This window comes from Cannabis sativa, chromosome 9 (genome assembly GCF_029168945.1).
Source record: "Cannabis sativa cultivar Pink pepper isolate KNU-18-1 chromosome 9, ASM2916894v1, whole genome shotgun sequence".
Taxonomy (NCBI): domain Eukaryota; kingdom Viridiplantae; phylum Streptophyta; class Magnoliopsida; order Rosales; family Cannabaceae; genus Cannabis; species Cannabis sativa.
In genome coordinates, this window is record NC_083609.1 from 10,846,102 (window position 1) to 10,859,339 (window position 13,238).

Below are 13,238 nucleotides of genomic sequence, written 5' to 3' on the forward strand. Positions count from 1 at the left end.
ATTGATTTTTGAGTTCATGGTGAGGAAGTCTGGCATCGATGTATTTTACGTAACTTGCAAGAATCTAAATTGCAAATGGAGATTGAGGGGGAGGAAGAAGGCATGTTGTGACATGTTTGAGGTCACTGTGTTCCACAATAAACACACATATAATCTAGATTCTAGACATGTTGATAATCGTCAAGCAACATTGTGGGTTGTTGGCCACCTTTTTAAGGGAAAGTACGTATTAGATGGAACTAAGTACAAGAAAAAAGACATACATATATATATTTGACGAATATAGAATCAAGATTAGTTATGAAAAGATATGGAGGTGGAGGGAGAAGGCACTTACATATGTTAGGGGTATGCCAACACAATCTTATACGAAGTTACCTGGTTACTTGTACATGCTAGAATAGAAGAATCCATGTACTATTAGAGGACACCCAAAATTTATAGTAGTTCACTCCCCATGTTGCGATGGTAGTAGAGCTACGTCTACTTCGATTTTTTATTTCTCACAAGAATTACAGAAAAAAGCTAAGTGTTTAAGCTTTAGTTTCTAGAGAGAGAAACTAAAGAGAGCAGTTTTGACCTTATGGGTAGTTTTATGAATGTAAAAAATGAGCTTATAGAGCTCTCCTTTTATAGGTGAAGGAGGCCCACAAAAATAGGAGAAAATTACAAATAAGATATTTTTGACCATTGATGATGATCTAACGGTAAAAATTAGCTCTTGTTGGTAACTTGGAGCTTATTTTCATAACTCCCTTGATGTTGAATTTTGACGACGATAGCTTCAAAATTACGTCTGGTGTGTGAGACATGACTTCATAGAGCATTTAATTAGCTTCAAATGAATCACGTCAATTAGATCAAAGTTGAGTGAGTTATGGTTGTTTTACTGAAGGCAGTTCATGACCCAGCCAACAGATTGACATCCAACGACCAAGTTGACATCCCAATGACCATGTTGACATATGACATCAACCTGGATGTTGGGTAAGTGTAAGAGCATCCAAGGTATGTACTTTAAGATGCCTAAGTGATATTTTGACATCACTTAGCCTGATTCTGTGTTCTGGCAAAGTTGGTCACCAGTTCTCGGAGATGTTGCTGTTTTGTGGAAATGACAGACTCGAAACTCTTCATTTTTGAGTGAACTTGAAACGAAAAAAAATGCAAAGCTGTGAATTTGATTTTTCTGACTTCATGGATCTTTGTCATTGTGAAAAACTAGATGGACGGTTGAAAATGCATCAAATTCAAATAAGTAGAACCCAGCGCACCAAGCCATTTGTCAACCTGGGCGCTGGGTACTTACTCCCGAGCTCCCGAGCTCCCAAGATCTTGTTTTTCATACTTCCAAGGCTTCTAAACTTGAAGACGAGGTCTCCTATTCTATTTTTACCATTTCGAATTCAATTATTGCGTCAATTTTTACATTTGAGCAATTGGAGACAGCATCCCAGGTTGATTGTCAACCTCTGCGCAGGGCCCAACACTAGGTCAACCGGGATGCTGGGCCCTATTTCCAGAGTCTTGAGTTTGTGGTTTTCTCCCCGAGTTTGCTTGAATCTTCATTATTTCTAATGACAGAAAAAATGCCAAGGATAATTTTTGCTGAACTTGATCGAAAACTACTTAGGTTGACAATATATCAACCTAGGTGCTGGGTCCCTCTTTTGCCCCTTCAAAAATTCTGTTTGGTCCTCATAAATAGTTAAATCTCAATATTATTTGAAAACAAAGAAGATGCTTGAAAGTGTTCTTGAAAAACTCCAATTGAAATGGCCCAGGTTGACAAAATGTGAACCTGGTCATAGGGCCAGCCCTAGGTGTCAACCTGGGCGCTAAGCTCTGTTTTTGTCACCCAAAAATTGTTGTTTCTTCTTTGGAAGCACCTATTTTCCCATTTTTTATGAAGAAAAACAAGATGCAAAATTTGGATCTTTGATTGGATACTTGGAAGGTGCCCCGATTGACAGATTGTCAACTTAGGTGCTGGGTGCTCGGGGCCCTAGGTACTCAAAAATCAGCTTGTTCTGATTCTGATTCTAATGACTCAAATATTTTTGTGGTATGTCTAGTTGATGTCCCAATGCAAATTTTGACCCCTTTGCACTAAGACGGTCCCAGAAACTTAAACCCTAGTTAAGGATGTCAACCTGGGCGGCAGGTGAAACTCTAGGTGCCCAGGTTGGCTTCCGGGTTGCAGGTTCATGTAATTTCAGCTCCCAGTGCTTGGATTAGGTTGTTCCATGTCTTCATGGTACAAAATACTGAAAGATAGTGAGTTTGATTCAAGTTATTGACGTCTAAACTTCAATTTCGGAGTTCCCGAAGTCAACCTGGGTGTAGGGCTAGGGACCCCTCCTAGGTCGACCTGCTATGACTCGGGACTACTCAACTCTGAGATGTCATCTTTCTTGCTCATGTCAAACATTGATGTCCACATCATTAGGACTACTCTTGGTCTAAACAATATGCCACCATTTATGGTGTTTAGCTCATATCTTAGCGTTTTCCTTATCACTCCAATGAATGGTGTATAATTTAAGCTAAAAAAATGAGTCAATATTATATTTTATCCAAATTTTATAATAGTGCTCAAATGCATTTAGGGTAAAATTAAACCTTCTTTTAGAAAGGTGTAATAAAGTTTACAAAAGCATTAAATTTTTATTGAAACTATGTAAAAATTCTATTAAATATATACAAAATGTAAAAAATAATTAATTACATTAATATAGTGGCAAAAGAATAAATAAAAAGGTAATATTTATTTTGGTGTAAAATTTGGACCATGCTTTCATAAAAAAAAAAATTGACCCATTCTATATTTTGTGTCAAATTTGACATAATTTTTAGCATGTGCTAAGTTTGGACCACTTTATACTAGGACTAAACATTATGAGCGGGTTCGACCCGAACCTGAGCAACCCACTCGAACTCGAATCGGTGATCCCGCAATTTTTTTTTTTTAAAAAAGTTCCGGGTGGGTCGGGTTCAACCCGGTACCCTTCAGGCGGGTTCGCGGGTTGAGATTTTTAAGGTACCGGGTTTCGGGTTGAACCCGAGAACCCGCCCGCCAACCCAGTATATAAATTTATTATATATATATTTTTTAATTTTTTATATTACAGTTTTTATATATGTATATTTTAAAGTATTAAGTAAAAAAATAAAAAACCCTAAATTTGTAAATCATTTACATTTTAAAGCAGCCCTAAATTCAGCCTCCGCAGTCCACGACTCCACACCCACACGACACACAACCACACACCACTCCAGACCAGACCTCACCTCACGAACGATCCGCCACCACCAGCCACCTTTCTCCAGCAGCGTCCACTAGCCACAACCCACGCCACGGCCGACGACAACCCAAGGGAGGGATCGACGACGACCTCGGCTCCTCCTCCTCTTGGCTCCAGGATCGGTGGCTCCTCCTCCTCCACGACTCCGTCCGCTCGAGTCGCCCACGACCCACGTCCCCCTCAGATAGGCTAGGGGAAAGGCCAGGTGGGCTTTCACTATCATCTCATTTCTTAAACATTTTCTTTTTCTTTTTCTTTTGCTGGAATAGAAAATTAAAAATGGAATGTGTTTTCTAATAAACTTGAGCATCGTACCTGCATTGCTTTGATAAAAAAAAATATTTATATATGGATTATCTCTTATCACAGAACAATAATTATTATAGTGATAATGTAGGCCATATATTATATATATGATGATCTGATCAGATTTGTAATTCCAACCTCACATTTTCTCTTATGATTGAAATTTCTTTAGTGCTACTTTGTAACTAAAACAATAATTGCTTGGAAGGAACTATTTAAATAAATAAATTAAATAAAAAAATAATTATTTGAATAAAAAAATTATTTTTTTAAAGAGTTGACCGAGTTGACTGAGTTGACCGGGTCAACCCGCCAACCCGCCCTACCGAAACCCGCCAACCCATGCCCTATTCGGGTTCGGGTTCGTTTTCAATTTTTTGAACCCGAAACCCGTTAACTCGAAACCCGCCAACCCGAAATCCGGTAAACCCCGCCCGATGTTCAGCCCTACTTTATACACCACCATTAGAGTTCACTTTTATGAAGATGGACTAAAATATGCATATACACCACACTTTTAGCTCTTTATTAGAGATGCTTTTAATATGTATATATCTTTATTCACTTTAATTAGAATTTTAACTTTTTCTTTCCAGTAATACATAATTTTGTAAGATTGTTTTTTCACTTGTTGCACACAGCTTAGGTGAGCTTTTCCTATAATCCTTTGCTATTTTGTATTTTCTCAAACTAAATAAGATTATCTTAGTAATTTGTGTTTTTTTTTGTCAAGTTTGGAGTTGTGTATTTTTTTTTGTTTGTACCAATTATTAATATTTTTGTCCTTTTTTTAAACCTCACCTTTTCTCCCTTTTCTCAAAAAATTTCTCTCAATTTTTTACTCTATTTTCTCTTTTAAAATATCTTTCTAAGTATTTTCTACATTTTTACCGTCTTTTTTCTCATGCGTTTTTTCAATTTCTTTTTACTTTTTTTTTTTTCTAATTTTTCTTCTTATTTGTTTATTAGTAATTATATAATAGTGTCGAAGTCTATACGAGCATACATATAATATTAATCATTCTTCTTTGTTTTTCATTATTTTTTTTAATTATTATTTTATTTTTCTTCCAAATTTTGCTTATTAGTAGATAATTTCAGCGAATCACATGGGCTTACATTTAGACAAGACGACTGATGATCTTAGTTTCAATAAGTGAACATATACCATGCTATGCATGTCCTTGTTTAAACATATTTTTTTTAACAATTACCAAAATAAAATTCATGAAATTAAGATATACTACCAAAAACTATTATATTTAGTGATAATTTTTTAGTCACAACATAAATTTTTTGTGATTAAATGTGACTTTTAGTCACAACAAAAAATTATTTGTGATTAAAACATAGCATTTAATCACACTTGAGAGATTGATATGTAATTAATTGTTGTGAGTTGAGTCTTTCCTTTTGGAAGGGGCTTGAGGGTGTATTTGCTTGGTTCGATTAATGAAGTTCTCTTCTTGATAAAAAAAAATATAGCATTTAGATACAAGTTGTCGCTAATTTAGTTTTAGTCAGAACAAAAATTGTCACTAAAACTACATTTAATTACAACAAATTATAATTTTTGTGACTAATACCTTTAGTCACAACATACAAATTGTGATTTATAATAATTAGTCACAATTTTTTTTACTTTTAGTCATAAATTTTGTTGAGACTAAAAGTAAGATTTTTTACAATAATATATAATTATAACCTATTATAAATATTAATAATTATGTGGATGTTCAAATCTTTTATTTATTATTATTAATTGTAATCAACATTCTCTTTTTCTTAGTTTCTTAATATTTGACTCTTGTATGTGTATGAATAGGAGATCACCCATTGTAATAAAACACTAAGAAAATTCTCATCTCATCTCTATTTTTTTTCTCTAAATTAATTATAATATTACATAATACTAATATTACATAATACGTTATCAGCACGAGCCTCTAACCAAGGTATGATAATGTTTTTTTTATATGTGATCTCGAATTGCTTCAAAGTCATGATACACTAAATATATATATATATATATGTGTATATATATACTCATTTGATTGAAACACATTCGAGTTAGCCCTTTTTTTATTCTATTATTTATTTTGTAATGAATCAATATTTATACAATATATGTCTATGCTTATATATATCTATAAAGATGTCGATGTATTATATATGTGTTGATTTGTTTATCATATTATATTGTTTACTTTTATTATCTTATTCTATATTTTAGCATTGTACTATATTTTGTTGTATTTTTTTCAAAATTTATATATATGTCTAATAATTTACACTTTATATTGATATAGTTTTCTTCATGGCAAACCTTGCAAAACTTGATTTTGTGGCACTTGATATTTCTGGAAGAAACTATTTATCATGGATTCTTGATGCTGAAATCCATTTAGATGCTATGGGTCTTGGAGACATCATCAAAGATCAAAATATTGAAACAAAACAAAATAAGGCCAAGGCTATGATTTTCCTTCGCCATCATCTCCATGAGGGGTTAAAATCTGAATATTTAACAGTAAAAGATTCTCTTGTGCTTTGAAAAAATTTGAAAGAAAGATATGACTACCAAAAAACTGTTATATTGCCAAATGCTAAGAATGATTGGTTGCACCTTAGGTTGCAAGATTTTAAATCAGTAAGTGATTATAAGTCTGCAATGTTTAATATCACTTCTAAATTAATGTTGTGTGGATAAAAAGTTATTGACTATGAAATTTTAGAAAAAACATATTCTACTTTTCATGCCTCTAATGTGCTCCTGCAGCAGCAATATAGAGAGCAAAATTTTAAAAAATATTCAGAATTGATTTTATGCCTTCTAGTAGCTGAACAAAATAATGAAAGTTTGATGAAAAATCATGAATCTCGCCCAACTGGGTCTGCTCTATTCCCTGAAGTGAATGCGATAATTTCTAACAATCATAATCATAGTCGTGGTCGTGATCATGATCAAAGTAATAGACGTGGTCGTGAGCATAATCAAACTCGCGGTCGCGGTCGTGGTTGAAGCAATGTTTGGCATCGTAATGGCCAGAATAAAAATTCGTATACTCCAATGAAAAGCACAACTACTGAGAACAAGGGTAAAGGTCCTCAACATAGTAATGGTAGAAATTCTAAAAATTTATATTTCAGATGTGGAATAAAAGGACACTGGGCACGTGACTGTCGTATGGAAAAACACCTTGTTGATCTTTATCAAGCATCTGTGAAAGGAAAGGAGAAAATAGAAGCAAATTTTACCTATCAAGATGATGGTTTTTTCAAAGAGCCTTTGGATATTACGCACTTGGATGTTGAAGATATCTTAATGAAGGTCCCATGAATAGCAACATGAATATCGATAATGGAGATGGGAATGTCCACAATTAGTCACTTTTCTTTGTTATGTTTTTTTTATTATTTATTTACTTTAAGGTAATTATTTTATTTGACATGTTTATGTAATGAACTTTTATTATTTAAGTATTTATATTTGAACTTAATATATTTTTTTTGGTTAATGAAGTAATGGATATTTGTCATCCTATACATGATTCTACAAATAATGGTGATGATATGTGTTTGGTGGATAGCGCAACCACTCATACAATACTTAGAAGTGATAAATATTTTTCATCAAGAATGAAGGCAAGTGTTAATACAATGCCTAGAGGAACAAAAATTATAATAGATGATGCCTTATTATCCACCAAATCAAAAAGGAATCTGTTGAGTTTCAACGATATACGTCGTAATGGATATCGTATTGAGACAATAGATAAAAATAATTTTGAGTATCTTTGCATTACGTCTATTATTTCAAGAAAAAAGTGCATATTAGAAAAATTACCTGGTTTGTCTTTAGGTTTGTACGTTACACGTATAACTACAATAGAAACTCATGTTATTGTGAACGAGAAGTTCACAAACCAGAAAAATTCATTTGTTATTTGGCATGATCGGTTAGGCCATCTCGGTTTAATCATGATGCGTAGAATAATAGAGAACTCACATGGTCATCCATTGAAGAACCAGAAGATTCTATTATCCAGTGAGTTCTCATGTGCTGCTTGTTCTCAAGGAAAGTTAATCATTAAGCCCTCACCGGTAAAGGTTAGAATTGAATCCTCTGGATTTCTTGAACGAATTCAGGGCGACATATGTGGCCCTATTTGCCCACCATGTGGACCATTCAGATATTTTATGGTATCGATAGATGCATCAACTAGATGGTCACATGTTTGGTTATTATCTACTCGTAATGTAGCATTTGCAAGATTGCTTGCTCAAATAATCCGATTACGAGCATAATTCCCAGAGTATGCAATAGGGATAAATGTAGAACATCACAAGCTTTTAATGATTATTGTATGTCAATATGGATAAATGTAGAACATCCTATTGCTCATGTACATACACAAAATGGTCTAGCAGAATCATTAATTAAGCGCCTCCAGTTAATCACAAGACCATTACTTATGAGAACAAAACTCCCAATTATAGCTTGGGGACATGCTATTTTACATGCTGCAGCACTTGTACGCATTAGGCCAACATCATATCACAAATTCTCACCATTACAATTGGCTTTTGGTCAGGAGCTAAATATTTCTTATCTAAGAATCTTTGGTTGTACATTATATGTTCCGATTGCTCCACCACAACGAACAAAGATGGGTCTTCAAAGGAGGCAAGGAATATATGTTGGGTATGAATCTCCATCTATCATTAATTATCTCGAACCCACAACTGGAGATATATTTACATCAGGTTTTACTGATTGTCATTTTGATGAGACAACTTTAAGGGGAGGGGAAAAGAAACAGCTGGAAGAAATTATATGGAATGCACAATCATTATCTCAATTTGATCCTTGTACAAATCAATGTGAACTTGAAGTTTAAAGAATAATTCATTTGTAAAATATTGCAAATTAATTACCAGATGCATTCACTGACCCAAAGAAAATTACAAAATCATATATTCCAGCTAAAAGTACTCCAATTCGAATTGAAGTCCCAGAAGGACAATTAGTTAATGATTCTAAAGCACGTTTGAAACGTGGTAGACCAGTCAGTTCCCAAGATAAAAATTCTCGAAAAAAAGGGAGCAAATAATCAAGATGGCCCTAATGAAGAGGCTAATTTTTTTGAGGAAGATGTTGACATAAACAAATCTCTTGCAGAGATTCAGGTGCCTGAAAATATTAGAAATAATGAGATCTCAATAAATTATGTCAATACAAGAATAGAATAGAACCTACTCGAAGTAATTGTCGAAAATATTTTTGCTTATAATGTAGCGTTAGAAATTGTAAATGAAAATGAGGATCTTTAACCTAAATCTATCAACGAATGTCAAAAAGGAAAACATTGGCCAAAATGGAAAGAAGCAATTCAAGCAGAATTGAATTCACTTACTAAACGCAAAGTATTTGAACCTATAGTCCAAACACCTGAAGGTGTAAAACCCGTTGGATACAAATGGATATGTTTACGTAAAAGAAATGAGAAAAATGAAGTTCTGAGATACAAAGCAAGACTTGTAGCTCAAGATTTTTCTCAAAGGCCAGGTATTGATTATGATGAGATATATTCTCCTGTGGTGGATGCAATAACATTAAGATATTTGGTTACCCTGGCTGTGAGTGAAAAACCCGATATGCGATTAATGGATGTAGTCACAACTTATTTATATGAATCACTAGATAGTGATATTTACATAAAGATCTCTAAAAAATTTAAGATGCCTGATGCATATAATTCAAGCAATCGAGAAATGTGCTCAATTAAATTACAAAGATCATTGTATGGATTAAAACAATATGTGGTACAATTGACTTAGTGAATATTTATTGAAAGAAGGATATCAAAATGATCCTATTTGCCCATGTGTTTTTACAAAAAGTTCAAGTCATGAGTTTGTTATTATTGCTGTTTATGTTGATGATTTGAATATTATTGGAACTCCTGAAAAACTTTCAGAAACTGTGAAATATCTAAAGAAAGAGCTTGAAATGAAAGATTTAGGAAAAACAAAATTTTGTCTTGGTCTACAAATTGAGCATTTAAAATGTGGAATTTTTATTCATTAGTCAACTTATACTGAAAAGATTTTGAGGCAGTTTTATATGGATAAATCACACCCATTGAGTAGCCCAATGGTAGTTAGATCACTTGATGTGGAAAAAGATCATTTTTCGACCTAAAGAAGAACATGAAGAGCTCCTTGGTCCAGAACTATCATATCTTAGTGCAATAGGAGCATTGATGTATCTTGCGAATTGTACAAGACCTGATATAGCTTTCTCTGTCAATTTGTTAGCAAGATTTAGTTTAGCTCCAACATATAGACATTGGAAAGGGATTAAGCACATACTTCACTATCTTCAGGATACTATTGATAAAGGATTGTTCAATTCTAATAATTGCGGGTCACAACTTATGGGCTACGCAGATGAAGGATATTTATCTGATCCACATAAAGCTAGATCTGAAACTGGCTATTTGTTCACTTGCGGTGACACTGCTATATATATATCCTGGCGGTCAACAAAGCAAACTCTGGTGGCTACTTCCTCAAATCATGCTGAGATACTTGCAATTCACGAGGCAAGTCGAGAATGCATTTGGTTAAGATCATTGACACAACATATTCGAGGAACATGTGGATTAACATCTAATAAAGAAGTACCAACAATTCTCTATGAAGATAATGCTGCTTGCATCGCTCAACTTAAAGGAGGGTACACTAAAGGAGCTAGAACTAAACATATTTCACCAAAATTCTTCTTTGCACACAATCTTCAAGAAAATGGTAATATCGATGTTCAACAAATTCGATCAAGTGATAATCTTGCAGACTCATTCACAAAGGCATTACCAACATCAACTTTTGAGAAGATGGTTCACAAGATTGGAATGCGTCGATTAAAGGATCTCCGTGAATACCGAAATGAGGGGGAGTAATTTCATGCCGCACTCTTTTTTCCTTGGCCGAGTTTTGTCCCACTGGGTTTTCTCAGCGAGGTTTTTAATGAGGCAGTTATTATGGACATCCAAGGGAGAGTGTTATAAATATTAATAATTATGTGAATGTCTGAATGTTTTATTTATTACTATTAATTGTAATCAACATTTCATTTTTCTTAGTTTCCCTCTTTCTTAGTTTCGTAATATTTGACTCTTGTATGTGTATAAATAGGAGATCACCCATTAGAATAAAACACTAAGAAAATTATAATCTCTTCTCTATTTTCTTTCTCTAAATTATAATATTACATAATATAACCTACATATTTTAAGGGGGTTGTGTCACGTCCTTCACGCCTAGTATATTTATATATATATCTATATATAGGTATGCTCTTCAATATTTAAGTGTTATTTTTTATAATTATTATTAAGAGTATATTCTCTAAGATTCTCTAAAATAAATTTAAATAATATACAATTAAATTTATTTACTAATTTTCTTTTAAAATTAATTTAATCAAACCAATTTCCATATTTTTTTTAATTGTATTTCAAAACTAAAAAAAATTTAGACATTTGATCAAATATATATAAAATTATTTTTTTTAATAGCCAGTCCATGCAAAGGCATAGTTACGCAACATTATATAGAAGACAAAAATGAAAATGAAAATCAAGCAGCTGAATAAATAGACAAAAGGAAAATACACAATTCCCACTATTAATTATTCGTTCTTATATTTCTCAAAACAGAAAAAAGAAAAACATAGTACTACTTAAGTGAAGGAAAGAAAAGAAGTGCCATGTAAATTAATATATAAAAGCGCGCAAGTACGTATGATCATATAGTTGAAGTTTCGTTGAGTCTAGCAGCTGACTTCACAGCTGCCGCCACTCCGCCCGGCGTTGTCACCGGAATCGGCTTGTTCAGCAACTCTGCTTCCACTACCTCTTCCGCGTCCTCCCGTGTCGCCGCCTTGTCAATAGCCAGCTTCAAAGTTGCGTCCTATATATATACGTATCAATATATATTATATTTATAAAAGATTCGGTATGTGTAACTACTTAAGCAAGTAGTATACGTACGGTTAAAATATCTTTGAGCTTAATCTTATTCTTCTCGGAAACAGCGCGATTCAAGGACACTGCTGACTGAGCCAACCCAGTGAGGCCACCAGCTATTACCACATTACTATCACTGCCTATACATCTGGCCTCCGCAGCTTCAATGGCAGCCGCGTCGTTCTGGTCAACCGCCTTATATCCGATGGTCTTGGCTGTTGTTTCTAGAGCTTCTCCTATTGTTATTGCACTCATCTCACTCAGCGGCGCCTCACCTGTGGCCCTACTCGGCTCACCATACTCATGATTAACCACCTAATTAATCAAATTATAAAAGAGTTGATCAAAGTTAATTAACTATAATTTTAACGTTTCAAGGATGATTATATATATATCTATATAAATATATATATATTTATTTCTAATACCCAAGCCACAGGCACGTCTTGATGAGTCTCCTCGGCTACAGAGACACCTTCGGCTTCGGCTTTGGCTCCAGCCATGTCCGAGTCGTCCACAAGGCCAACAAAGCCTGAACTCTCGTTCTGGGCCTGGCCCAATGTGATCGATTCAGAATTTTGCATCATGTCCACGGGAGCAATAGGTTTATCTGCGAGTTCATCGCTTACAATGAAAACATCGCCGTATTTGATCGGTTCCTGGTCGCTTTGAGGCTTACGTGGCTGTTCCACCTGGCTCCTCATCATTTTCTTCTTATCTTAGTTTGGTATTTCCGAACGTTAGGGATTCGTTGGACAAAGTATTATATTTATATAAGGCATGCTGCATGCATAAATATCTTATTCTGAACAGAAGTGTACAGACATATATAATTGAATGAGGTGCTGACACGTGGGATGTGGTGAGTACGTGGAAAATGACGAGGACAGCTTTGGTTTACACGTTGATGTAGTGACTATTGACTAGTGACTAGTGAGTTTGTAATCTAGTAGAAAATTCCACTGTTTATAAGACGACGTTTACTTGAATTTACAGATGCCGCCAAATTAGCGAATTATACACATCTTTCCAACTATTATGAGCATCTTTAAACGAAGTAAGTACTACCACTACTATGAAATTTTAGTAATGTTTTATAATTGGTTAACAACTTTTAATCTCCAATAAAGGTTAATTATAATCACTACACCAAAAACAACATTTAATAACACTTAAAAATGTCACAATAATACAATTTTAGTAACATTTATAATAGCTTTTGTAACAATTGTAAAAAATGTAAGATATGCTCATGTGAGGTAAAGTAAAGTGTCACTAAATAGTTCACTTTAGTGACAATTGAAAATGTCACTAGTAAATATTTAATATATTTATTTGTTATATTTAAAATAATTTTAGTGACATTTTAAAATTGTTACTAAATTATATTACTAACATTTATAAAAATGTTATTAAATTATAATTTTTGTTATTTTAAAAATAATTTTAATGTCATTTTAAAATTGTGACACAATTATAGTACTCGCATTTATAAAAATATCATTAAATTATTATTTTTAAAAAATATATACACATTATTAATTTTGTTATTAATCGTATACTATTTAAAATGTTATGATTTTATTAATATTAA

The 13,238-nt window shown here is 33.4% G+C and overlaps 2 protein-coding genes across 2 annotated transcripts; one reads left to right on the forward strand and one right to left on the reverse strand.

Annotated features, from left to right (window-relative positions):
• The first annotated feature begins 9,787 nt into the window (after positions 1 to 9,787).
• LOC133031229 (secreted RxLR effector protein 161-like) lies at positions 9,788 to 10,576 on the forward strand. Its single transcript, XM_061104682.1, has one exon. The coding sequence runs from the start codon at positions 9,788 to 9,790 to the stop codon at positions 10,574 to 10,576; it is 789 nt and encodes a 262-aa protein (XP_060960665.1).
• A 591-nt stretch (positions 10,577 to 11,167) lies between these two features.
• On the reverse strand, positions 11,168 to 12,330 carry LOC115723801 (late embryogenesis abundant protein D-34-like). Its single transcript, XM_030653271.2, has 3 exons — positions 12,073 to 12,330; positions 11,669 to 11,959; positions 11,168 to 11,588 (listed from the first exon to the last, which is right to left on the reverse strand). Exons 1-3 carry the CDS (start codon positions 12,229 to 12,231, stop codon positions 11,424 to 11,426), a joined length of 615 nt encoding a protein of 204 aa, XP_030509131.2. The 5' UTR covers positions 12,232 to 12,330; the 3' UTR covers positions 11,168 to 11,423.
• Positions 12,331 to 13,238: the final 908 nt, after the last annotated feature.

Excerpts from the sequence above, each read along its gene's own strand:
- LOC133031229 (XM_061104682.1), top strand. The coding sequence starts at position 9,788 with ATGTGGAAAAAGATCATTTTTCGACCTAAAGAAGAACATGAAGAGCTC.
- LOC115723801 (XM_030653271.2), bottom strand. The coding sequence starts at position 12,231 with ATGATGCAAAATTCTGAATCGATCACATTGGGCCAGGCCCAGAACGAG. Across the intron at positions 11,960-12,072 it reads AAGACGTGCCTGTGGCTTGG|GTGGTTAATCATGAGTATGG; the intron begins GTATTAGAAATA and ends TTGATTAATTAG. Across the intron at positions 11,589-11,668 it reads AGCTCAAAGATATTTTAACC|GACGCAACTTTGAAGCTGGC; the intron begins GTACGTATACTA and ends GTATATATATAG.